This window comes from Monodelphis domestica, chromosome 3 (assembly GCF_027887165.1).
Source record: "Monodelphis domestica isolate mMonDom1 chromosome 3, mMonDom1.pri, whole genome shotgun sequence".
Classification (NCBI taxonomy): domain Eukaryota; kingdom Metazoa; phylum Chordata; class Mammalia; order Didelphimorphia; family Didelphidae; genus Monodelphis; species Monodelphis domestica.
The window spans coordinates 112,179,715-112,207,508 of NC_077229.1; the positions used below are offsets into that span (position 1 = coordinate 112,179,715).

The following is a 27,794-nucleotide window of genomic DNA, read 5'->3' on the forward strand; positions in this document are numbered from 1 at the left end:
TCAAATCAGTACCTCAGAAATGAATTCAACAGCAATATAAAAATTAACCCTCCGTGGTCACTGGTAAATTGACAGTTTACATTTATCCAGTAGTTGGTTAGACCTAGAAGAGACCTTGGAGATCATTTAGTTTTACTACTATAATTTTTAGATGAGGAACTTGTTATCCAAAACAGGTAGATAACTTGCAGAAAGCTACATAGCAAAAAAAGTGGCAAAATTGAGTCTTGAGCCAGGTCTCTCAACTTCCAGCCTGGTCTCTGCTATACCACCCTTTCAGTTCAGTTTTCTAAAACTTAATAATCAGACTATATTCCTGGAACTTCCCCATACCACCTAAGATTTATTACCGTTTTATTACATTCATTCCAATATTAAATATAAAAATAATGTTATATACATAAAATTATTCATATCTAAGTAACCATAATAATAATGTTGAATGGGCTTTTGTGATAGCAAATTTTTCTCTAAACTTTCATGTCTCTGATGATACCCAAATTTTTTCAACTACTTTTTTTTGCCTTTTTAATAATCTGACTCCCACTTGCTTTCCTCTCCCACATCATTTAAGAAAGGAAGAAACTTAAAAAAGCCCTCATCATATATATGCATAATTAAAATACAATTGTTCACATTGGCCATGTTGGACACATTGTCTCTTTATGCATTTTGATTTCATCACCTCCCAATCATGAAGTGAGTAGCATGTTTCATCTTCATTCTTTTGGACTTGTGGGTTTATTACTGATTTGATCAGAATTGTAAAGTCTTTCATAGCATTTTTTAAATAATGTTATCTTTATGTAGTTTATTCTCATTCTGCCTACTTTACATTAGTTCATAGATGTCTTCTGAGTTTCCTCTGAAATTATCCATTTTATCATTTCTTATGGAGCAATAATATTCTATTGTATTCATATACAACAAATCCTGGGACCTTTTTTTTTTCTTCATAAAAAGGGCAGCTAAAGTATCTCTTCACAACCTCTAAATATGGCTCCTTCACAATCTTCTTTGCTGGACCATAGGAAATATATTTTTCAATAAACATTCAAGCATTTGAATGGTTCAGTTATTATTCAAAAGTTCCCTTTATTGATGTAGGCAACAACCTATCTATGTCTTCTCACACTATTCGACTCTTGTCCAAATACCTTGATCAGTTGCCTATGCGAGGCATACACTTGTGCTCTAGATTTGCCTTAATTTCTCCTGACTTCGCAAGGATACCAATTTTGCGCACTGGCTTTCCATTTGTCCTCATTCATTCTTATCATGTGACTAGCCCATCCTTTCTTCTTATTTAGTTCTTTGATGACCTCTTTACCCTCAATTCTACTATTTTCCTTTCTGTTTCCTATATGTCACTTGAAAGGGAAATTTAGAGTTTCTCCATTTGTAGGTATGTCTGAAAAAAATATACTTATGGACAACAGATTGGGCCCAGAATTGAACAAGAAGAATAGAATTGACAAAATTCCCTTTGGGAATTGCAAAACTCTTTTAGTGACCTTAAGTATCCAATGAAAGCAAGATCCAATCTTTTAAAATATGGACATTGTATTGGTATTGTAATCAAGAAGTGACACATGGAATACAATAGACTTTGTAGAATTTTTTAAAAATTCTAATCCTGAACAATGAGAAATTGAACTCTATTACAAATTTAAAGTTTGTTTTCTTCTGCCAAGTCGTGTCTTCTGCACAATTTCCATAAAATCTATATATTTTAACCAATCAACAAGTATTTGTTAAGCATTTACTATGAACCAGGCAAATTGATAGGCAAATTGAAAATTCCTGGCACCAGCCAGGAATAAAACTCCTTATTTGTCAGCAAATGGGATTATAATGAGAGATATAAGAATATGTTATTTATATTTATATATAAAGTGTGTGTGTGTGTGTGTGTGTGTGTGTGTGTGTGTGTGTGTGTGTGTGTACACAAGTAATTAAATACAAGTTTGGAAAGGAGAAAGATGAATGCATTAATTACATAGAGGTAAGAATGAAGTGGATTTCAGGCATGAGGGATAATTGGTATAAGCCACTAGATCTTTACAACTTTGGAATATTAAGTAAATCACTAAGTGTCACATAATTAATCAGGAAACTAAAGTTCTTCAAACTAAATATTTTTGTCTTAAGCCCAAGGTTCTTTGTAGTACACCAGAAGTTGATAGGATTATAGTATTGGAGAACCAGAGATAGATGGAACCTTACATGTCATCCTGCTCAAAGTCATTTTACAAGTTACAAAAGTGAGGCCCAGGGAGGATTAGACTTAACATATCACAAAAGTAGTAACCCTCAGAAGTAAGATTTGAATTCAAGACCACTGTTATCCCTAAAGGTTGTAGGTTGCCCCAGGTTTTAGGTTAATAAGCACCTATGCTTATTTGACCTTTCCTAATCAAGTGACTACTATTTACTACTATTGTTTATTTCTTACCCCATAATGTAATTCTAATGACACAGCTATGAGATTGCAATTCTTGTACTACTAGATTATTTTCAGTAAGTACTGATGGTTAACTTGAATACTTTCTTTTCTGCTCAGCTCATACAAAGGATGGCAGATACTTTGAAATGATTTTTGATGCATGAGAATAATTTCCTTTGAAGTTTTGTTCTAGAAAATGAAGGCTAGATAAAATTCATTTCTAATTGCTAGCTTTCTGCTTGATTAATCTACCGTGTTCTAAGCTCAGCCTGTTTAAAGATGTCCTTCTAAATTTTTGTCCCTCTTCCTATTTTTTCTATCTCTATTAATTGCACAATTTTTTTCCCAGTTCCAGGTTTGTTACTTTGGAGTAGTCTTTGACTTCTTCTCCTTTGTCCTACTTATCAATTTTTTGTAAGTCTTAATTAATTTTTCCAAAGTGTCTTTCATCTGTCACCTCCATAACATCCTCACTACCATCAGCCTTCATCAAGCCTTTATTTTCTTTTTCTTGGAGTAGTATCATAACCTCTTAATTGTTTTTTCTCTTTCATTTTATGCCCACTCACTCCTGATTATTCTTGTTTGTAGTGTTTGAGCAATCCTCCTAAAACTCAAGTCTGCTTACATTACGGTGTTACTTAAAGATTTACTGTGGTTTCATAGTCAACCAAATAAGTCACTTAAGTCTCTCTCTCCAGTATAATTTAAACCATCATTTGTAAATTAATTCCATATTACTCCCCTTCACTGCTTGTCACTAAAGACCAGCTTGAACATGTTCTCTTCTTTGAAAATACTTCCTGCTTAAATTATTAATATTTTTTACTCACCATTGGTCCCCAATCCTGGAAGCTTGTCTTCTGTTTTCTATATCCTACTCATCAATCACGCCTCAAATGGAATAATACTTCCTTCACAAATAGCATGCAGTGTGGTACAGTAAAAAGAGCATTTGATTGACAATTAGATTTTAATTCAGTATTCATGAGTCATGCATTATATTAGGATTTTTGATTGAATGAGGATTAAAATAACAAAAACAAAGCACTCCTACAGAATACTGTCTGCAGATGGTGCACTAGGTGGGTAAACATAGTTAAGTAAACACAAAATATGTACAAGATAAAAAAGAAATCATGGTGGAAAGGACTCTAAGAAAGGAGGAGAATCAAGAAAGATGTCTTGTAAGAACAGGGATTAACATAGAGATACAAGAACATCATACTCCTTTGTAAAGACATGGAGGTAGGAGTTGAAATGTCATTTATGAGAAACATCAAATTGACCATTTTGATTAGACTGTAGAGATTATGAGAAAGTAATCATGGGAAATCAACTTGAGAATATAGTTTCTCTTAGATTATAAAGGACTTTACATGCAAAATAGAGGAATTTGTATTTTATCTTAGAAGTAATTGGAAGCCACTGAGGCTTCTAGAGCATTGACAGGTGGAAGGGTATGTTACATGATTAGGCCTGTAATTTAGGAATTTCAATTTGACAGCTATATAGAGAGGTAGAAAGCTGAATGCAAAAAGACCATTTAGGAGATTATTGCTATATGCAGTACAGAGAAGTGAGAACCTTAATTAGCATGATGATCAGAGAAGGAAATGAATGTGAGAGCTGGTGTTGAATTATAATCAATAAGATGTCTGTGTATCTTACCATGTGACTTCCCTACTCACTCAACTCCAGTGGCTTCCTTTTGCCTCTAAGATAAAATACAAACTCCTTTGTTATCATACAGAGATCTTCCCAACTTGGTCTTAATCTGTCCTTTCAGCTTTAGGGTGAATTACTTTGCTACTAAACTAGACTTCTCTCTATTAGTAACACACCACTACATGTACTTCATCACATACTACATACACTTTATCTTCAGTCTCCCTCTAATTCTCCTCTTGACTATGCCTTCTCACCCTGGAACATTACTTCACCTCTATGACTCCCTTTCCTCATTGGTGAATTCTTTCTAGAGCCTGTGCAACTGACACCTTGGCTTCCTTTTATGTGTATGTAAGAGAGAGAAGGCTCTCCTTAGTATATAAATTTCTCTGTGCCCAGCAGACTATAAAACTGTGCTTACCCTTTGATACCATTGCTATGTCTTTATCCCAAAGAGATCTTTTTTGTGGTAGCAAAGAATTGGAAATTATGGGGATATCCATCAATTGGGAAATGGCAAAAAAAAAATTGTTAGGATGGTGATGGAATACTATTGTTCTATAAGAAATTATGAACAAGATGGTAAGATCTACATGAACTGATATAGATTGAAATAAGCAGAGCCAGAAAAAAAAAAAACTTTGTACACAGTAACAGCAATATTTTAGAATGATCGGCCATGAAAGATTTAGCTACTCTCAGCAATACAATGATCTAAGGCAATTCTGAAAGACTTTATGACAATGTTGTGCACCTCCAGAGAAAGAACTGTAAGAATTTGAATGTAGATCAAATCATATGATTTTCTACTTCAGTTTATTTGTGTTTTTGTTTTTAGTTTTGTATGGGTATTCTCTCATAACACTGACCAATATGTAAATATATTTTGCATGATAATACATATGTATAACTCATATCAAATTGCTTACCATCTCCAGGAAGAGGGAGAGTGGGAGACAATGTAGATCTTGTAACTTCAGAAAACAAATGTGGAAAATTGTTATTACATGTAATTGGAAAAACAATCTTTTAAAAATAAGTTTTTTAAAAGAATATACATTCCTCAAGGGCAAAGACTATGATTTTTTTTTGTTTATTTGAAATCTTCAGTGCTTATCTAGTGCTTGCCACATAGTAAGTATTTACTAAATATTTCCTGCCTTGCCATTTGCACTGGGCATCTCACTTTCCTGGAATCCACTCTTTTTTGTCTTTACCTTGTAGAGCACCTCTTTCATTAAGACTCAGTAGAGGAAACATCTTCCAGATGGATTTTATTCCTTACTGTCCCAACTTGTAGAGCTTTCCTTTCTAAACTCCACTTTCTAAAATGATCAGTAATTGCTTAATTATAAAATTGAATAACAGTATTTCTCAGTCTTCAACTTTCATGACCTCAGTGCAATTTCTGACACTATTAATCACCTTTTTATTGTTGCTTTCTTCTCATTAGGTTTTCATGATACTGATGTCTTTTAGTTCTCCTAGCTATGTGATGTTCATTCTCCTTTGATGGATCTCTATCTAGGGCATACTTACTATCTGTGGGCATCTCTTAAGGCTCTGTCTTGATCCAAATTCTCTTCTTCTATAATATTTCCCTCAGTGATCATATAGGTTCATCAATAATTCAAATCAGTTTACCAGAATTCTATTATCATCTCTGTTCTGGTTAATCTCACATCAATATATCCAGCTCTCACCTGACTCCTGTATTCAGTCTACACTATCTTACTTGATGATTTAAACTCTCCTTGATTCAGTTATCATACTTCAAATTTTAAATAGAATTGGGGTAGCTATTTCCTAGAGCTATGTATCTAGCCCTAATTTCTTTCTGAACTACAGCCCCCATCAATTCAACTCAATAAAAATTTTAATAAATGCTTACTATGTGTCAGACTCCATGCCAAGCTCTGGAGATACAAATAAGAAGGAATCTTAAAATTTAATGGGAGAAGACAACACAAAAAATGAAGCTGAAAATTTGGGGAAAGCACACTCAGAATACCTGAGCTTATGGAGTAGGGCATGATGTTCCATGCAGCTGAAACCAAGCAAAATTGTTGATGAAGAATAAAGTACCCTGAAATATTGTGAATTTTCAGTTCCCTATAATGGAAGGCTTTGGGAGGAATTTATTTTCCTACCTTTCAGCCTTTTCATCAAAGAGGCAGCAGAGGGAGTTCAAAAGGTAAACTGAGTCACTCAGAATGGTGATTAGATTTTGGGTGATCAGCTTATCCAGGAGGTAGGTATTATGTTCTCTAGAGTAGAAACCAAGCACAGCTGCTGATAGAGAATTATGTTCTCTAGAGTAGAAACCAAGCACAGCTGCTGATAGAGAATTACTTCAAGGGCACCATCATTGTCCCAGGAACCTAGGCTCCTAATCTCAATGTTTTCCTAGTCTTCTCGCTCACACTCACCTCACATATCCCATGCATTGCCATATATGCTTTTTTTTTCTATCTTCGCATTTCTCATGTTTGTCCCCTTCTCTCTAATAACACAGCCACCATACTTCGGGGATGTCATCATCTACCATATGAACTTATGAAACTTAAAATTGGTCTCCTTGTTTCAAGTGTCTCCTATTCCAATCCATCCTCCATATAGCTGGACAAGAGATTTTCCTAAAGCACCATATCATTTTCATACTCAGTAAACTCTAGGGTTGTGGAGACGAACCTATGGCACATGTGCCAGAGGGGATGCTCAGATGCTTCCATCTGTTATTACTCCATATCTCTTATGTACATTGTTATTTGCATGTCATCTTACATTAAAATGTGAGCTCCTTAAAAGTAGGAACCATGTTTTTTGTCTTTGTACCCTTAGTGTTTATCAGAGGATCTGGCATATAATAAGTGCTTTGTAAACTTGTTTACTGACTAACTAAATCCTTTATAAGTGAAAACCAAGGACTACTGATTTTTAAAAGTTATTTTCTGTGTTGAGTAGGGTTTGGGGCCTAAAGTGCTTTCAAATTATTACTTTATTATTATCAAATTATTTAATAGACTGACTTTTTATTTTTAATTTGGAGCTTCCTAGACTGATAGAGCTCAAAGGGGCATCTGTCAGTATAGAAATATTACTCTTATCAACTGCCACTATGTTAGATTAGAAAGAGATATATTTACTGTTAGCTAGTCCAGGTCAAGATATCCTTGAAGCAGTTTGTGATGAGTGATTGGAGATAAACAATTTGGAAAAAATATATTGGCACCTTTAGGTGTCCTCTGTATCTAATGGATGGTGGTTTTTAAAAATTGCTTATACAAATTCCTTTTGTGTTATTTTGTTATGCAGGCCAAAACACTCCGAAAACTGATACAGCAAACATTTCGTCAATTTGCCAATCTTAATAGAGAAGAAAGTATTCTAAAATTCTTTGAGATTCTCTCTCCTGTATACAGATTTGATAAAGAATGCTTCAAATGTGCTCTTGGGGTGAGTAATAAGGAATAAGCCAAGTGGGCAATCATATTACTGGGAGGTCATTTTCTTTTACAGTCAGTTCGATATATTCACAGGCATACCTTGTCCAACCTCTTAATTGGTTCCATGAAAACATGATATTCAGTAAAGTACTATTTACAGCAAAACAGTTTGTTCTATTGGAATGATATTGATGTATATGTACTAAGAGTGGCAATAAGTAGCTAGGAGATACATTTGGGCTCAAGTATTACTTAGAAGGGTGACTAGTTGACAAAGTGGATAGAGTACTTGGTCTAGAGTCAGAAAGAAGCATCTTCAAATCTGGCCTCAGAAACTTACTAGCTATGTGACCTTAAACAAGTCCCAAAACTCTGTTTGCTTCAGTTTCCTCATCTGTCAAGCTGAAAAAAGAAATGGCAAACCACTCCACTATCTTTGCCAAGAAAGTCCTGGAGGTGTTGAAGAATCAGACACAACTGAAAATGATCAAATATTACTTAGAATAAGCATTGAACATTCTGTTTTAATTTCACAGTTGGTAGAACAAAATTATAGGGTGAAGAGTTTATTATTTATTTATGCATTATTATGAAATTATATTAAAACATTATCTATGGAGAATGCTTTCATTTCTAATTGAAAGTTTTGCCTTGATATTTAATCATGAGATGTATTGATTTTACTTATGAGTTGGGCAAAAAAATTGTTTTCAATGATGCTATCTAGATAGAAATGAAACTTTATTTCCCTTTTCATGAAATTATTTTTATGTTGACATTTCTGTTTTCATTTGATTTGGGTTATTCATTTAACTGGTTTCCTCAAAGTCTCAACACATCAAAGTATGTTTGTTTTTTTAAGTATAAGGGTAAATATAAACATAGTTGATTAGCAAACTCAATAAACTGCTTTAAAAAACAAATTAAGGTAATAGAAATTACATAACTGAAATGCTGTTTGAGGAAAAAAGGTATTTACTTAGCACTTATTTGTTGTCAGAGCAGATATAGAACTACTTCTTAGAGTCACAAAAACCTTGGTTTAAATCTCACTTTTGGTGCACATTATGTAACCCCCACATTCCAGTGCCCTCTCAAATATTTTAAGATCATAATTTCTGTTACTGTTGCTGATGTGAATTGGGAAAGGGAATTTCAGCAACATGCCTTCCTTATAGCAAATAAAATCATAGCTTCAGACTAGAGCAAAACAAACAAAAAGTTACCGTAACATACACAGAGTGTAAAAAAGTCACTGTTTTTCTTTAGAGAATTATGAAAGATCTTACGATAGTATGAAGCCACATTGGATCATTGTGGCTTTTACATATTTGATATTATTATTATTATTTATAAAAACTCTTGCCTTCTGTCTTCAAATCAATATTGTGTACTGACTCCAAGGCATAAGAGCAGTAGGACCTAGGAAATGGGGGCCAAGTGACACACAGATAGGAAGTGTCTAAGGATAGATTTGAACCTAGCACCTCCCATCTCTAGACCTGGCTCTCAGTCTCGCAGCTGCCCCCGATATTTATTATTTTCAAATAGACTGCAAAGAGACTTTCAGAGTTCATCTTAATGAACTTCCTTGTTTTATAGATCAAAAAGCTCAGGCCATATTAAGCTAATGTACTTATCAGTATTGCATAAGTCTTGTGAGTTAGAAGTTAAACTGAAATCCTCTGGCTCCATATTCAGTGCTGATTCTGTAACATACCTAACTTTTATACTGGCAAAATGTATTTAAATGCTCCATGTACTGTGAATAAACATACCTACTTCATGTCCTTTATTCATTTGTGAATGATCCTGTCCTTATTCTTCTCCCTACCTCTCATTTTTATCTATTCACCCCCCAAAGTCAAGCTGGATCATTTCTGTGGAGCTGGCAATTGGCCCAGAAGAAGGCATCAGTTACCTTACAGACAAGGGCTCCAATGTAAGTCTCTCTCTATTGTTTTGTCACTGTAACTGCCCATGAAAGGGTGCCCGCTGTGTTGTCTATTTAATCTTCAACAAAGGTGAATGAATAATTTAATCTTTGAGTCAAAGTAAGAAAAACAAGGTCATTCTTAGTAGAAATTGTAGTTCTGCCATTGATTCTTGTCATGGAAAGATTTCCAGTGCACAGTGAAACAGACATAAAGAACAATTGGAGACTGTCACTGAAATTCCTTAGTTGCGGTGTGGGCTCAGTGATTCTTCCCATGCATTTTTTATGAGAAATAGTTAGGTTAATTACTGTATTTTCTGAAAATTTGTTATTTATTTACTTAGAATTTTAGAAATTTAGAATTTTCTCTAACTTATGTAGGAAAACAGGTATTGTCTGAATTTTATAGGTAAGGAATGTAAATTCAGAGAGCCTATTGAACTTGACTAGTCACAGAGCTAGTCGGTGGTGATGCTGGAACCTACAACTATTTTTCTGATTTTTTTGTTCTAACTTGGGTGTTGTATATACTATACATAATTATGGCATGGTGGATTTTTATTTCATACTTTGAAGCACTTTTTCTGAAATACAAGTATATTTGGGATATAATCATTGTAAGAGTAGGTCAAGAAATACATGGATTATGATTCAGGATATTCATTCAATCATATATGTTATCAAGTGTCTCATATGCAAAACTGAACGTAAGAAGATATAAATACCTAACATGGTTAGTCCCTATCCTTTAGGAGTTGTTATCTAATTATAAAGATAATTATAATAGAGATTGCACTATTATAAAATATGTTAGCAGTCCTGTGAAGAAGAAATCACTTGCAACAAATAAAGACAGAGGAACCATTTTGCCATTGGCCACCCATCCTGTTATAGCAAGAAGAACCATATAAATCACTCCCTGACCCAAATCCACATATATTATTAAAAAAGCCCTCCAGGTAATGAAAGTCAGAGTCTTGAGTCCAGAGGATTGTAAACATTAAAATTAAAAATCAATAATTATGTATTATATTTTAAAAGTTGTATTAATAATATCTAAAGTAAAAGGAAGTACTTGAACTCAGCCTGGTCATGTGAAAGAAAAAAAAAGCCAAGTGGGAGGAGTTACAGCCAGTTAAATACCAATAACGTGATCTCACTGAAGTGGAGACACAGGAGAGATTATAGGGAATTTTGGGAAATACTAAGGATTTCTGGGGAATGAAGTCAAAGATTCAAAGTCTTCATTTATATAGGATCAATGGGATCCTTACTCTCTCTATCCCTGGTCTCTACCATCTCCTGATCACCACTTTGGATCAATACTGGATTCTGGAATTTCTGGCCTTCTTTCTCCTGTTTCCAGTTAGAGACTATTACATTGATTATTTTGTTTTGTTTCTTCTTTAGTTCTTCATTTTCTTCTTGAGTGGTACCTATATCAAAGCTTCTTAAGCCAAGTACATCAGAGCTGACCTGCCCTTGATATAATTTAAAAATAGATACCCTTACATACCTTAATATCTAGGCCTACTGTATGGTGGGAATAATATCCTAACACACACTCACCTTCACACTAATGCAAGTTAAACCAGTTTTTTCCTAAGGATTGCATTGAGACTGCTTAAGAACTAGCTTTTGAAATAATTTCCTGGTCACCTTAGTAAAAAACATCCACAAGGTGCTTTTAATGCTTGGCTTTATAGACTACAGTGGGGAACTCAGGCAGGCTCAACAGAATCAGTTCAGAATATTTTTTATGTATACCAAGTTGAATGTTGAATATCTTTCTCCTAATATAGCTAATTAAATCTCCTTTTGTTAACTATTTTTTAAAAAAGATAAGCTTCAGCAACATTTCCTAGTTCTGGTTTAGGGTGCACTAGAATTGATTCAAGGGTCTTCCATTATTACAGATAGGAATCTTTGTCTTTAATGGTTATCTCTTTGGTTTTGACGTGTTCAGTACTTTAGCAGCATCAAAGATTTTGTCTTACCTCTTCTTTGTCCATTATTTGCCTTCTAATCTTTATGTGCATATCAATATATACATATCTTTTGATTTCTTTTTATCACAAGGAGGACCCACAATAGTTTTTTGTTTGAAATCTGACTTGTCCTAAGACACTTCAGTTTAGAGAAGATCAATATATGATTACAAATGAAAGTGTCACTAGTAGACATTCCACTCTAAAACCTTTCACCCTTTAGCTTAAAGTACTTTGATAATCTTATTATTTTAAATCATCTTATATTATTATGTACTAATATTTAAATATTATATAATTATATTATTAGATATATTTGTTTTAAATATTAAGAACTAATATTTTTAGCATAATGTTATGCTATTAATATTAATCATTTGACTATTAATACGAAATGACATTTAGTGTCATTAATACCACGGTAAAGACAGTTATTTTACTTTAATTCCAAGGACAGATGAATTGGCATCAGGGCCATTTACTCTCTTAAGCATTAGTTAACTTGTCTTTTTAAGAATGGTTCTTTAGGGGGCAGCTGGGTAGCTCAGTGGATTGAGAGACAGGAGGTCCTAGGTTCAAATCTGACCTCAGAGACACCTCCCAGCTGTGTGACCCTGGGCAAGTCACTTAACCCCCATTGCCTAGCCCTTACCACTCTTCTGCCTTGGAGCCAATACACAGTATTGACTCCAAGATGGAAGGTAAGGGTTTAAAAAAAAAAAGAATGGTTCTTTACACAGTACCTTCTACTGATTTTTAAATCTCAGTTTTTCATTTGCTGAGGCATCACTGTGATGGGAGAAAGATAGTATCAACAAATGATAAGAGGTGAAATAAATTCTAGATAGACTGTTAGAAGAATGAGGTCAAATCACCACCACCCCTAACTTTCTAAAAATCAACATTGAAAGAAGTTTTTGAGCCAGCATATATCTCAGTTTAACAATGCAATAATTATGTATAGCAGTATTTAGAAAGCCTCTACCTTTACAGCCTACACATCTTGCAGACTTCAATCAAGTTCAGACCATTCAGTATTCAAACAGTGATGACAAAGACAGAAAAGGAATGCTGCAACTCAAAATAGCAGGAGCACCTGAGGTAAGAGACTACATTATCAATAAAGAAAAGACAATAAATGGGACAATTATGGCTATATGAATGTGAGTCATGATACTATCATTAAATTCTTAACTTAAGTATAATCTCCAAGTCTATTCTTCAAATATTATTTATCCCTAATAATGATGCTTGTCAAAGATAAGAATTTAATGACAGTATCATGACTCACAATTCATATAGCCCTTAGTTGTTACATGGAATTTTTTTACAACAACCCCTCTAGACAGGTATATTATAAGTATTATTATTCCCATTTTACATTTGAGGAAATTGATGCCCTTAGAGATTGTGATTTGTCAAAGCCCAAGAGCTAATAAGAGTTAGAAACTAAAGAAATAGAATACCAACTTCAGGATTCATCGCTGCCCACTCTTTATAAAGACTACTTTAGTCTATACAGTTCCCAATCTCTTGCAATATGAATACTTCTTATTAAACTAAAAAAAAAAATTAACAGATCCCCAACATGATCATAGTCATTTTATTAAATATCAGCTGTTTAAGAAAATGCATGATGAAAGAAAGATACCATGAATTTCAGTGACATAAAATGTGAGGATATAATTTAGTTAAATATTTGAATGTATTCATTGAAATGAAAGACAAGTCAACATTAACATTGTATTTGAAATATTATATGTACTTGTATATTTTTATGCTTATATATATAATTATTATAGGAATAGAATAGAATTTGTGATTGTGATCCAACTTATTCTCTAATTCTTTTTATCCATCCATTTTTAAAGGTGAAACATCAGAGAATTAGAACAAGGCTAGATCTAGATGTAAGGCTCCTTTCCTTATTTCAGTTTTATTACTGTCTGAATTATTTCTTAGTTCAGAATAGTGAGCCATAGGTTCCATGGATCTAAAACTGGAAAATACCTCAGTGGCTACTAGTCCAACCCTGCTCATTATTACAGAAGGTAACCAAGTCATGAAAAGGTTAAGGTACTTGACCAGGGTCCTACAAGTAGTACACAAAACCACAAATTCTAAAATATTATATAATGCAATTAAAAAAAAAAGAACTTTGCCTACTGTCTATTGGTTGCTGATGTCCAAAAATAAAACCATTCTAGCAGACAAACTAAACTAGGTTGAAGGTAACTGATAGGCCTCATATTCATTAGTGAATTAGGCCAATACCTAGCCCAAGCATTTGAAAACATTCCCCAGCAGAATGGACAGATAAGAACATTTTGTTCCATTTGTAATATTGAAAAATTAATATATACCAAATGTAATATGCTAAATTTAACATTTAGAAATTTGTTTGGAAATGTAATATTAATTTTTAAAAAGATTATATTGTGGTTGCTGTTTATAAAAGTAATTAACTCAAGTTATGAAGATGATAGTAGCTTTTAAGAATTTAATTTTAATATATAAGAAAGAAATAAGGAGGGAAAGAAATAGAAAAAAATATTTCCTAGCCTGCCACCCTAATCTTACCAGCCCATAAGAGTGTCTTTCGATCCAGCCACCAGCGCCAAATTGCAGACAAGCTCCCAGCCAAAAATCTCCAGAAAAAAAAGGCCCAGCCTCCTCTATGGTCTCATTTTTATAGACCTCCTGCTCCAGGTCAATCATTTCCCTCTCCCTTGGTCTACACTATCTCAAGAACCAATCAAAGTCTCTGACCCAACCCATAACCCCTAGCTCCGGGTCACTAATGGGCTGGCTCAAATGAGCAGAAAGTTCATGATCTGGGAGCAAGGGATTCCCTTTACACAGTGACCACAAAGGCAGCTGAAACAGGTGTTCTGGCTTCTGTAGAGCTCACAGTTAAGCATCCAAGAGACCAAGGTCATCTACTTCATCAGAGCCATCATCAGTCATCTTAATTTTTGTCTTACCACTGGACTTTGATGATTCTAGAAGAGAGAATGAGGCTGATATCTTTGCACAACTCTGCCTCACCTAATTTCAATTCATATTCATGTCAAGATATTATCTCTTGATGTCATTGGGCCTTTTCTGAAATGAAGAATGAACAAGTGGTTGCTGATTGATTGTAAATAGATAACAGACCAGTAGAATATAACTGGTAATTCTTTCCACCCAGACATATGATCACTAACAATTTTCACCTAAGACATTAACTGAAAGTTAGAGGGTTTTTTTTTATTTATCATATCAAGTTAGTGTGCAATTCAAATTGTCCCTCACAAAAGTATTGTTGGGTATTTTTTAAGTTTAAGAACTTTAGAAGTACTGTAATTGTTAGGAGATAAATTGTCTTATGACAAAATAAGATCATAAAATTAAATGTAAGGAACTATAGAAATCATATATATAGATGACTATATCAAATTTCCTCCCAATTCAAGAAAAACAATGTTTACAAATTACCAGCTGGAGGCACTGACAGTGTAGGATAAAGAAAAACTAATCCCTGCCCTCAAGGAGAGCTCCCATTCAACTCTGTATACAAAGGCAGGGTGTGTAGATAACTAAATACAAAGTAATTTGACTAAGAGACCATGAGAATTGAAAGAAAATAAAATTTGTGAGAGACTAAAATGAGGAGGAAGTAGGGCACAACTGGGAGCAATTCAGGTAAGGTCTGAATTAGCAAATGTAGACAAAAATTAGTGAGAAAAAGTTTCCTTTAAGAACAATGATAAAATGACTAAAAATATAAGAATTCCTCTGGTTATTTTGATACATAAAATTTAACTATATAAAAAGAATTAGTTGCTGAAGTATCTTATACTTTTTATAACAAATTATAAAATCTTCAAATATTAGCTACAGGTAGTAAATCTACTTTCCCTTTGATACAAGACTTTTAAAATATTATTTCCCATAGATTGCACCCAGAATAGATATAAGAAAAATGATTAAGCAACAGATAAAGTTGTCTTTTAAAATATTATTCAAATTATATATTACACTTATGTATCTAGCATAAGTCTCTTCTGTGCTCCATTCCCATACCAACAACTACTGTCTGCTCATTTTGAACTAGATGTACTAGATATTAGGTGTATTTAGAGAGACAGAGAGGAGAGAGAGAGGGGGAGAGAGAGACCTACTCTTATCTCTGCCACAAAGCACCTCTCACCTCTTTGTGGAACCAGACAAGTACTACCTCCTTCATGAAGCCTCACCAATCACTAGGGCCTTGTCACCTTAATGACCTTGTAATTATTTTATATATAATTATCTTCTCCAATAGAAGGTAATCTCTTTGACAGAAGAGGAGTTTCATTTTTGCTTATGTCTCTAATACTCAGCACAGAGCCTGACACATCTGTACTTAGTAAATACTTATTGATCAATTTATTGACTTCAGTTCCTTTCATGGTTTCAGGTGGCATTATTATTATCCCAAAGATAATATCTAGAAAAGATAGCTTCAAAGACATGGAGCCACCATTGTATCCTCAAGAATAGATCATGCATTTTTAACTTGATTTCCATTTTTGACAAGGTTACTAAATTGATAGATTAAGAGAATGTTGTGGTTTGCCAGAACAAATGCTATCTTTATAGAAAAGATGGAGCAATGTGAGCCAAATGATACCATTACAATATTTCAGAAAAAAATTAATAAAGAGAACCAAAGAATTTTCTTTAATGTTTCATGCAATGAATGAAAATTAGGAAGAGGAAGCTGTAGGCTTGAAGTAAGGAAAAGTTTCTTAATACCTAAAAATAGTATGAGCTGCCTCAGAGTTTGAGTTCCCTTCCACTTCAAGTTTCAAAATTTAATAGATGACCACCTGACACAGGTATGCTGTGGAGGGATTTCCTGTTCATTTAAGATTTAGATTTAGGGGGGCAGCTGGGTAGCTCAGTGGATTGAGAGCCAGGCCTAGAGATGGGAGGTCCCAGGTTCAAATCTGGCCTCAGACACTTCCCAGCTGTGTGACCCTGGGCAAGTCACTTAACCCCCATTGCCTAGCCCTTACCACTCTTCTGCCTTGGAGCCAATACACAGTATTGACTCCAAGATGGAAGGTAAGGGTTTAAAAAAAAAAAATTTAAATTCAGGGTATCACAGAGTTGGACATGACTGAAATGACTGAACAACAACGCCTAGGACCATAGTATCACATGACCATAAACTTAAAGCTGTCAGGAATCTTAGAGATCATCTAGACTAAACCCTCTTCCTATGCAAGGAAATTGAGGCCCCAGAAAGCTAAGTGAGTTTAGCCATACATAGAATAATAGTGAATAGGTGTGAGTTTAGAGTCTATAACTTCAGTCAGGGTGTACTTTGCACATTATGACCCCTGTCTTTCTCTAAATTGTTTGAAACTTTTTTAAAAACTCAAAACTTTTTACTTTTATTTTATCATAACTTCTTTTCTTTACACTTGTATACATTCTGTATAAGAAAAAGGATTTTCAGCCTTTCATTTCCTAAGAGATGGTTCTACATTTCACCAAATGAATTTTTTATTTTATTTTTCTTCCTCTTGCATTTTCAGGAATTGTGTTCTTAAATGTCATACTTCCTTTTTCATTCATATATTCTAATATATTATGTTTGATCACTGCTTCTACTCTGTTTTGAAATTTCTACCGAGTCCTGATGTCATGGCACAGCTGTTCTTTTGAATATGAGTAACAACAATAATGTCTCTTTTCTCCCCTTTAGCCTCTCACAGTGACAGCCCCATCTTTAACCATTGCAGAGAATATGGCTGACTTAATAGATGGATATTGCCGACTAGTTAATGGAGCCACACAATCTTTTATCATTAGACCCCAGAAAGGTACAGTACCATATCTATTTTGTTATTTATTTTTCTGTTTGAAATATGCCAGTAGGTATATAACAGTTAATACCAGTAGGTTTTAGCTTTTCTAAAAGATAAGTCTAGGCAGGGTACCAAATTTGAAGCTATAGTTCATCATAGCTTTAGCCAGTTCTTTATCTAAGAATGTTATACAAATACATAAAACATACAAAAATATTTCAAAAGTTAAAAGAAAATCATTTTTATTCTACTTAGAAATAAAGGTTTAGTGACTAAATATATAATGTAAGGGACTGGGAAAAATGTAAAGGCAATAACTGGTAGTTCTTACTCTTTCTTCAGAGAGCTGTGTGTTTTGACCTACCAATTTAATGTCATCTGTTAATGTGTATATAAAGATATATATTTAAATATTTTGTTATAGCTACAATTATTGTCATTGGTTGATTTAATTTGAAAGTGAACATTCTATTTTTTTAGATTATTTTAATTAAAATGCTCTATTTACTGCAGAGCACTATAGAATTGGGAATTATTATTATTCTTATTTTACCACTAAGGACTTGATAATTAATTTTATTTTTTTTCTTCTGGCAATATTTCAGGACACCAAAGAATAATACATAGGATTTCACACATGAAAATGGCTCATAGTTACTTCTTTCTTTGCACTTCTACCTACAATTAATTATATTTCCAGTGGTTGGGTAACTCTCATCTTTTTTATCATAGTCTTAGGAATCCCCTTTATATTCTGATGTCCATCTTCATTCATACCTTGTCACTCTTTGTTCCATTTTCTGTCTCCTTGGTGACTTTCAGATAAAATAAAAATTCCTTTATGGCATGAAAAGTTTTCCTACACTCTGGCTACAGCCTATCTTTGTAGAAAGATCTCACACTAATCTTCGTGCTCTCTAAATTCCAGCTAATCTGACCTGGTGACTGTTTACTATACGTCTTCCTCCATACCATTGTCCCTCATTTCTCAAACACTCTTCCTTCTCACCTTCACCTCTTAGGATCCCTAACTTTCTTCAAGAATCCCTTCCTACAAGAGACCATTCCTAATTCCTCCTAATTCATAATTCCTTGTAAAAAAAACTATATTTGTTGCATACCCACAAACTTCCATATGTATCTACACACACACACATATATGTATAAAAACAAATATATAACATATATATTGAATGTTTAACTGTGTATGTGTTATAGTCCTCTAAGAATATGTGAGTGGACAAGTGTGGAATGGATACATGGCTAGTTATATAACTGTCTACTCTTTTAGCACTCTACCAACATGATTTAAAAAAAAAAAGGAAAACAACACAGCTTGAAAAATATATATGTGCATTTACATATGTATGCATACACACAAACAAATACACAGAGTGATTTGTGGTTTAAGAAATATTTTCACATTTATTATTTCATTTGTCTCATAACCCTATTAAAAAACTAGCATGAGGATAAATTTTGGCTACTAGTTCGAAATCATGCCAACTCCATTTAAACCATTATCCCACTTCCCATAGTGCTTAGCACAGTACTTGACAGTGTTTAATAAGTTCTCAATTCATCTTCTCATTTTACAGATGAAGTATTTGGTGGGACAGCTGGGTATCTCAGTGGATTGTGAGCCAGGTCTAGAGATGGAAGGTCTTGGGTTAAGATCTGACCCCAGACATTTCCTAGCTGTGGGACCCTCATAGTATTGATTTTAAGATGGAAGGCAGTAAGGTTTAGAGTTCAAATGAGACTAGAAAGGCTTATCTACCCATGTGGGTTCTGCTACTGACCTACTGATTGACCTTGATGCTCAAGATTTCCTTTGTTAAAGATAGAGGTGATGATTTGCTGCACATTTTAATCAAATGTATTGAGCCTCTTAAAAGAAAAAAATATGTAAGTTGAAACTTCAGAATGATATTGAGTTAGTTAAGTAATCCATTGTGTTAAATTTAATTGTGGTTGAACTGACTATTTACTAGGTGGTTGCCAGGGATTTAATTTCTAAGTCCCAAAATGAATTACTAAAGTAAATAAAATTTATGGCAGTTTATTTACAATAGAGAGAAGATATTAAGGAAGAGAGAAAGGGGGAGAGAGAACGCACTAGAGCAAGAGATAGAGCAAGCAAGCAGTCTGGCTTCCTCTGATACCAGTTAGAAATTCTAATCCCCAGCCAGGGGAAAAGAGTCTCAAGACGATGGGCCTTTCCTGGAGGCCTCCAGGGGTCTAGTTCCTCCAGTCCAACTCTGAGTCAGAGATCTCTTTCCCCAATTCCTTCTGTGGTCCTCTTTTTAAAGATCTTTTTCTCTTGTGTCACCTCCCCTAAATTTCCCTTCTACCAATCACAGCAACTTCAAGTACTGTGTTTACATTTCTGGGGATTAAATCAACAAATAGACAGAGGATTACAATTCAATCTTCACAATCAAGGAAGAGCTAAGTACCTTCATTGTTACAATCAGGGAAGAGCTAAATTCAATCTTCACAATTATGTAGGATAATGGCAAAAGTACTGAACTTAGAATCACACCATCTTACTTGCTGGAATATTTCTTAGCCTTGTTGCTTGTTCAACCATTCCACATTTGATGGGCATCTCCTCAATTTCTAATTCTTTTCCACTTCAAAAAGAGCTCTTATAAATTTTTAGAACATATACTTTCTTTTCCTTTTTCTCTGATTATCTTAGGAAACAGACCTAATTGGTATTGCTGGGTAAAAGTTACACACAGTTTAATAACTCTTTGTGCATAATTCTATATTGCTCTCCAAAATGGCTGGATCAGTTTGCAGTTCCACCAACAGTGTATTAGTGTCCAAATTTTTCTGCGGCCCCTCCAACATTTGTCCTTTACCCCTTCTATCATTTTAGTCAAGATGTCTATAGGAAATTGAGTTGGAAATATCCACTGCTGATGTTAAGCTAAAAGTTCATGGGAGAAACTGGAGATAAATATATAAATATAACAGTCGTCTGCATAACAAGAATGGCAAAATCCATGGGAGATGATCAAATTACAGTGAGAGAAATTGTAGTTAGGGAAGACAAAAGTGACTACAACATGGGAAATTTTCACAATTATTGGGCATTATAAATGATGAATCAGCAAAGGAGACTGAGTAATGGTAGTCAGACCATTAAAAGACCAATATCATGGAAAGCATGGTTTCATGAAAATCTAAAAGAGATACAATATCCAGGAGAAGGTAATGAACAATGTCAAATTTAGCAGAAAGGTTGGGAAGAATGAGGACTAAGAAAAGACCATCAGACAGCAATTAAGAAATCATTGATAAGTTTGCAAAGAACAGTTTTCATTGTGTCATGAAGTTATCAATTAGATTGCAAAGAACTGAGAAGTACATAAGAGAAAAAGAAGTAAAGACAGAGAGTACAGATGGTTTTTTGAGGGAATTTGACTGGAAAAAGGAGAGTTATAGGATTGTAACCTGAGGAGATGGTAGAGGTTTAATCAGTTTTTTAAGGATGGAAAGGCTTATACATATTTTGAAGGCAATTAATGGGTGAGGGGGGAGAATGAGTTGAATGAGTTTCACTTTAGATAGGTAGCATTTTAAATACCCACAGAACAAAGAGTTTGAGATATCCAAAGGACAGTGCTTGGTGTGAGACTGTAGCTCTATAGCAACACACACACACACACACACACACACACTTTCCCTCTCTTGAGCATGGATGAAGATCCAGCAAAGGAGACTGATTATAGTTGGACAATGAGTAGCAAACGTATATAGCTTTTTGAAAGAGTTTAGCTGAGGAAGAAAAAAAAAGATAAGATAACTTTAGATGATAGCATATAATGAGGGATTTTTTTTTTTTTAGGCTGGAGATATTTGACTGAAGGCTGTAAGGAAGGAACTAATAGATAGGGAGAAGGTGAATATTAGAGGGAGGAAAGTGAAGGAGGAAAAAAAATACAATTTGCTAGAAAATATGACAGAGGTAGGCTTATTAGCATATAATTGTTAATAATAAGTTTAATTATTCTCTTTTTTAATAAGCATATATTAATTAGCATCTACTATGTGCCAGGTACTTTCTGACATACCAATGATAAAAAGACAAAAATGAAACAGTTACTGCTTTCAAGGAGCTTAATTTCTATCATGATAGACAACTTATACAAACACATAATTGATGCAAAATACAAGCTAGTTTAAGAAATAGAGGTACTAGCAAGTAGGGGAATCAAAAAAGGCTTTGATGAAGGCAGAGCTTGATGTAAGTCTTGATGGAAGGAAATAAAAGATTTCATTGAGACTGAGAGCATTCCAAGGATTAGGATAGGCATGAAAATAGAAGAGCAAGTGCCATGTGTGAGGAATAGCAAAAAGACAAAGTTGGCTGGACCATGTGGGCAAAGAGTAAAAAAGCTGAGAATGAAGGTCTTTGCCAGGTTGTGAAGGACTTTAAAAGTTTATTGAGTAGGAGAATGCCAGTATTGTGTTAGGATTTGTGCTTATGGAAGATCTCTTTGGCATCTATACAGAGAGCTAGATTTAGAGTGTGGAGAGATTTGAGTCAGGAAAATTAAATAACTGAAATGGTCAGGAACATTAGGATGCCTTATTGTTATATCTTATTTATTGCTAGAAACAAACTTATTTCAACTTAGGTAAGGGTAAGGCAGTGGGAGTTAAGTGTTTTGCTCAGGGTCAGACAGCTAGGAAGTATCTGAAACCAGCTATGAATCCAGAACCTCCCATCTCCAGGCCTGGCTCTCTATCCACAGAGCCACCTAGCTGCCCCCAACTAAATGATTTAGGAATGTTTAAAACAGCATATCCATCATTACTGTTATTGTTTAAAGTTCAGTTAATATTGTTTCAGATAAAAGAGTGGTTCCCATAAACTGTGACCGTGAAAATATGGTTTCAAGACTTTGAATTTCCAAACTGTAAAGATAATTTTTAATGTCTTGATTTTATAAAAATCAAAAATAAATGTGGTCGCCATGGGGAAATTCCCAAATATTAAACATACCCAAATCATCTGGGTTTTATGGAGATTTTAATTAATACAAATAAAAGGAATTAAGGAAAAGGAGAGAGAATAAGAGAAATATAGTATGAAGGGCCTAGGCCAACATGGCCTAGGCCTGAGCCTTAAGAGAGAGAGAGACCAGTCAGTCTTTAATCCACTCACCACAAAATCCTTCCAAGCAAAACACTAGTGTTCAGAGAGACCCTCCAGTTTAGCTCAGGAAGCTGCACTCAGTTCAGAGCCCCAGCAGTCTCCTCTTACTCCTGACCTCCAATTCGGCTCCAAAGCTGCATTTTTTTTTTCAGAGCCCTCCAGCTCCTTCCTTTTAAAGAAAATTTTCTCTTGTGTCACCTCCCCTAACTTTTTACATCTACCAGTCACAATAGATGTTTTCCAAAGGACTGACCATTCTTAATTGAGTAATTGACACCTGAGTAGACTAATCTTGTCCTTTGCAAGTTGCCTGATTAATTTGATCTTCATAGGTACTTAGCACCCCTTTGTATTAGATCTAAAAATAGAACTAGTTTAAGGGTTCTTGCTTCACTTTAAGTATGGGTTGGGGACTTTTCATTGTTATCAGTAGTTTACAACTTTATCTTCCCCTAAAGTATGCCTAAGTATGGGTGGAATAATGTTAGAGTTCCCACATTCCTGACCAAAGTCCCTTTATTGTTTTAAAATGGGGAATGGTCCTAACCAAATGTTCTAAGGTAGAGACTGAGAATTTTTAAGATTCACAAGTCTGAGAAATGTTAAGATTCACAGTATGAGATTTTTTTCATTCATTTAGTAAATACTTGAATTCATCCAATGTGCAAGAGACTGTGTAAATCCATAGAGTAATCTGTTTTTGAGGAAGGAATCTCGTGATGGCATTTATTTAGAGTAAATCACCTTTCTTTTGTCTAGTATAAGAATCTATATTAAGGCATCTCACCAGTTAGTATATGTGATACCATTATACTTCCTAAGAGAACTCATGCTATCTGCACAGTCTGAGACTGTCCTAAGTGAAAAAGTTATATTAGTACAATATTGGCATTAATGTATTCCATTACTGTGTTATTTTTATCATATGGTTGAAGGTTTATGCTATTGGCCAAGATTTTTTTGTGATGGATAAATAAATTTGTGGTATTCTTAGATTTTATTTGTATATGAATTATTTTATCATTATTCCCAGTGATTGCTAGTATATAATCAGCAATATTATACTTGTTTTTATGATCTAGCCTGGGTCAGATGATTTGTTCTTCATCATATTTAATGCCCAGTACAATAAAGATTAGAAGAATAACTATATATAATTGGAAAAAGTAAGCTTATTTTCTCAAAAAGCAGATGCCTTTTAGATTTTAGTAGACTCAAATTTAGAAGGCAAAAGGTGGCATTTTTACACAATTTGCTTCATAGAATTGCTGTGAAGAAAATATTATATAATTAATAAATTACCAAATGTTATTTAATAGAAATAGAGAATTTTGATCATATTTCTTTGCTTTGTCCTTTTGAATAAAGTGATCCTTTCAAAGAAATATGACTAGCCAGTTAAAATTACAGAGCTCTGAAAGTTGAAAATAAGATTGGGAAAAGCTAAAATAAGTAATCTAATAAACAAGATGTTTTCAATAGTGGTCTTGCTAAAACACTGGAATTACAGTTGATGTTATCATTGTAAGCACCAGAAGTTGATCTTTAGCAGAAAAAAAAATCTTTACTGAAAAGCTAATCTCACCTGTGTACCTCTTTTTTATTATTTATTTGTTTTGTTTTTGCAGAAGGTGAACGAGCCTTACCATCCATACCAAAGTAAGTATTATTTTAATCATTTATTATTTATGATTTTTCAGGGTGTATATTTGGCATCAAAATGATTGACTAAACCTTTTTTTTTTTTAATACCTGTAATGTAAGTTTTTAAGCACATCAGATTCATTAATGTCCATTATGGAATTCATTTTCTCCATCCCACTCCTCTCCCAAACTTCCCTATTTTTGGAAGAGAACATATTCATCTTTCCGCTTGCAACCTTAAAATAATTCTTGACTGTCTGTTATATTTTATTTCTCATTTCTATTCAGTTGCCAAGTCTTTTCATTTTCAGCTCTCTAGTATCTATCACTTTTGTACTTTTCCCCCCAGGTGGATAAGGTGTTCAAGGAGAATTAGCACCCATGGTGGAAGGGTTTGCTAAGCCCTTTTAGGGCTGCTCATCTACCTTTAGTGTCTTATCTTTCATCCAACTCTTGCTTCTGTGGTTCCAAGAAGCTGTAGCATGCACAGTAGCCACACCCAGGTAAAACCATCTTTACAGACAGTGAGGCCTCAGTAGACCTCAAACCCTTTTGTGAGTAAGGCAGTGTCTATCCAAAGCATGTGAAGATATTACCTGGCAGAATGGTTGAATGTGAAGAGTTGGCACTATGGAGTGTGTAGAGCTTGGTCGTATATTGAAGATACCAAAGTGATACAATGCATCCTGGGCCTTCACCAGTTGTCTTGACATTTCTCTTGCCATTGGACTAGGATGACTGCAGGAAAGAGTAAGACAGATGACTTTATGCAATTCTGCCTCACTAATTCCATTTCACATATGTCAAGACATCATACTGTAATATATTGATCCTATTTAAAATAAAGAACAAACAAAAACCTTTTCTTCTCCACTTAACTCAGAATTTCATCACCTCTTGCCTAAACTATTAGTTTAACTAACTGCATTAACTTTACTGTTTTCAATCTATTTCTTCAAATATTTCTTCTATCAAAAGAAAGTACTATTGGGACCATGATACTTTATGCAATAATTACTGGCTTTATTATCAGTGCACTAAAACCTCCAGATCCTTTTCATACATCTACTCTCTCACTGTGATTTTTTTAATCACACTTTTGAAGTTGATTTTTTTAACACAAATGTAGAACTTCATATTTTTTTTTTATTTTATCATATGTCATCTGAAAAAGTGATAAGTATTTCTTCCCTGCCTTGGTACATCAAATCAGTCATAACAGCATGAAGCATGGGGCAGCTAGGTGACTCAATGGATAAAAATCCAGGCCTAGAGACAGGAGGTCCTGGGTTCAAATGTGTCCTTAGATACTTCCTAGCTGTGTGACCCTGGGCCAGTCTAGCTCTAACCTCCCTTCTGCCTTGGAAGTGATTAATATTTTTTTAAAAGTCTAAAAACATCTGCAATGTGCCATACCCATGTTCTCACCACATGTGCACATAATTGTTTCTTATTAAACTTTTATTGACTAACTTTATCCTTACTTATCAAGCCAAGTCCATAAGTAGACTATCAACTCCCTGCGCTATAGCCCTCCCTTTTTTTAAAATATGATCTTTCAAGATGGGAGAGAAAGCAGAGCTGTGTCATATAATTTGAACAGTTCTACCTCCTGTCGGTTTTTATTTTCTCGTCTTCCAGAAAATTCTGTCTTTTTTAACCTTCTGATTTCTTCCCCATGTGGTTTAGAAAAATTCATTCTGTTAGCTATAGCTTTGTGGAGAGAAATCTAAGCTAATCTTTAGATTTGGAACTTCCATTATGATTCCTTTGAACCATGTTTATTTGTTTTCCACCTTCTCTTAGCTATCCCTGTTTACTGCATTTGCTTTTAAAATCTGAAGCATTTGATAAGTTCACTTTTCATTTCTATCTATATCATATACCTCCTCTTTTATTCATCACTAAATGTATTAGTGTCTTAAAATTTCATTCTTAATTCTAACTTTCTCTTCTAGTATAATTTCCTCTAGAGAATTTTAGGCCTTGGGATTTCATCTTTGAAACCCCTGACAATCTGCTTTTCCTAATTCTGGATAGGTGGTAGGTGTTTGATAATCAGTCTTGTTGTTTGAAGCTAAAAGGTGGAATTGATCTAGCTTATCAATTAAATGTTGCTTTAAAAAGTATTTAAAGTCAAAGCACTTTCTAAATATAAATAGTGAGTTGGTTAGAGAATTAACAAAACTATGAAAATAAAAATGACAGTTATATTTTAGGAGAAAGATAATCTCAGTTTTAGATATATTTAAAGTACTTCTGAGATATATAGATTAGGCCATCTGAAAAATGGGTGTTGAATTTATTGTAGTTCTTGGGGTTCAAGATAAAACATTTGAGAATCATCCAGATGTTCCAAATAGTTATAGCCAATAGAGTAAATCATGTCACTGTTATGACTAGATAGAATTAAGGGGGGGAAAAAAAACAAAAAACTTAAGATATATTCTTTTTTTTCCTTTTTTTTTATTAACTCTTACCTTCCATCAAGGTAGAAGAGTGGTAAGGGCTATGGGGGGTCAAGTGACTTGCCCAGGGTCACATAGCTGGGAAGTGTCTGAGGCCAGATTTGAACCTACAACCTCCCATCTCTGGGCCTGGCTCTCAATCCACTGAGCTACCCAACTGCCCCCTTAAGATGTATTGTTGAGAAAATGTCACATTAAGTGAGACTGGGGCAGAACAGACTGAGAGGTATCAAACTAGATGAGTGTATTCACAAAGAATTCGAGTAGGGTCATTTTTCTTGAAGGAGTTGTTCAACCATGTATGATATTACACAGAGAAATTTAAAGTAGAACTATCATCAGTGGGACCTTTTAAGTACTGTTTTTATCTAAGTGGCAAACAAGCCAGATTGTAAAAAATTGTGCAATGTATCCTTAGTAAAAGATAGCAACAAGTAAAGATACTTTTTTTGGTAAATGTTTGCATCTCCTTCATTTGTCTTTTATGACAGAAGTCAAGTTGTTTTTTTTTTCCCTCATACACACTTATCTATGACTAGAAAGGGAGAATATTGGAGATATTAGAGATAAATACAGGTTCTTGGTTGAACAGTTTGTAGCAGCACAATAAAAAATGAAAAATGTATTATTGAATCAAAGAACAGAATTAGAATCACAAACATTGGAGAACATTTAGTTCAGTGCCTGGTGGGAGAAGCTTCTGATAATCTCTGATGATGAGTAAAAAAAACAAGAAAAATCTTTGGATCATATGTTTATTAGCTGCAAGGGATCTCAAGGCCATCTGACTCAAACCCTTATTTTATAGATGAAGAAATTTGTCCAATTAAGTAACCTAACCAAAATCACATATGGAGAAGGGCCAAGGACTTCTGCTGATTACAGAGCCAATGTGCTTTATTTCACTTGATTGCTCCCAAGTGGCTCAAAGCAGAATTAATATCATTTTGGTGATGTAGAGCATGGATTTTCTCCTAATATAAGTAAAATTCAAATTGGGAGAAATTAAGAATAAACATGTTTATGGGAAAAGATAAAAAGTTCCTCTCTATAGACATTTTGAGTTGAAGCATCAAGGACGTACAATTTAAAATATCTAATATAGATAATTCAAAATGGGATAGTTTTAGAGTTGGATATATAGTTGTGAAAATCATTTACATCAGTGGTGTCCAACTC

At 34.1% G+C, this 27,794-nt stretch overlaps 1 protein-coding gene across 12 annotated transcripts in view; it reads left to right on the forward strand.

Moving 5' to 3' along the window:
* Positions 1–27,794, forward strand: part of PTK2 (protein tyrosine kinase 2) — a 426,082-nt gene that overhangs the window by 235,669 nt on the left and 162,619 nt on the right. For all 12 annotated transcript variants that reach the window (XM_056823019.1, XM_056823011.1, XM_056823017.1 and 9 more), the window contains 5 exons: positions 7,433–7,573; positions 9,428–9,505; positions 12,481–12,588; positions 17,228–17,345; positions 24,132–24,162. In XM_056823019.1, the coding sequence (XP_056678997.1) occupies positions 7,433–7,573; positions 9,428–9,505; positions 12,481–12,588; positions 17,228–17,345; positions 24,132–24,162 (476 nt within the window). The remainder of the gene's footprint in view (positions 1–7,432; positions 7,574–9,427; positions 9,506–12,480; positions 12,589–17,227; positions 17,346–24,131; positions 24,163–27,794) is intronic.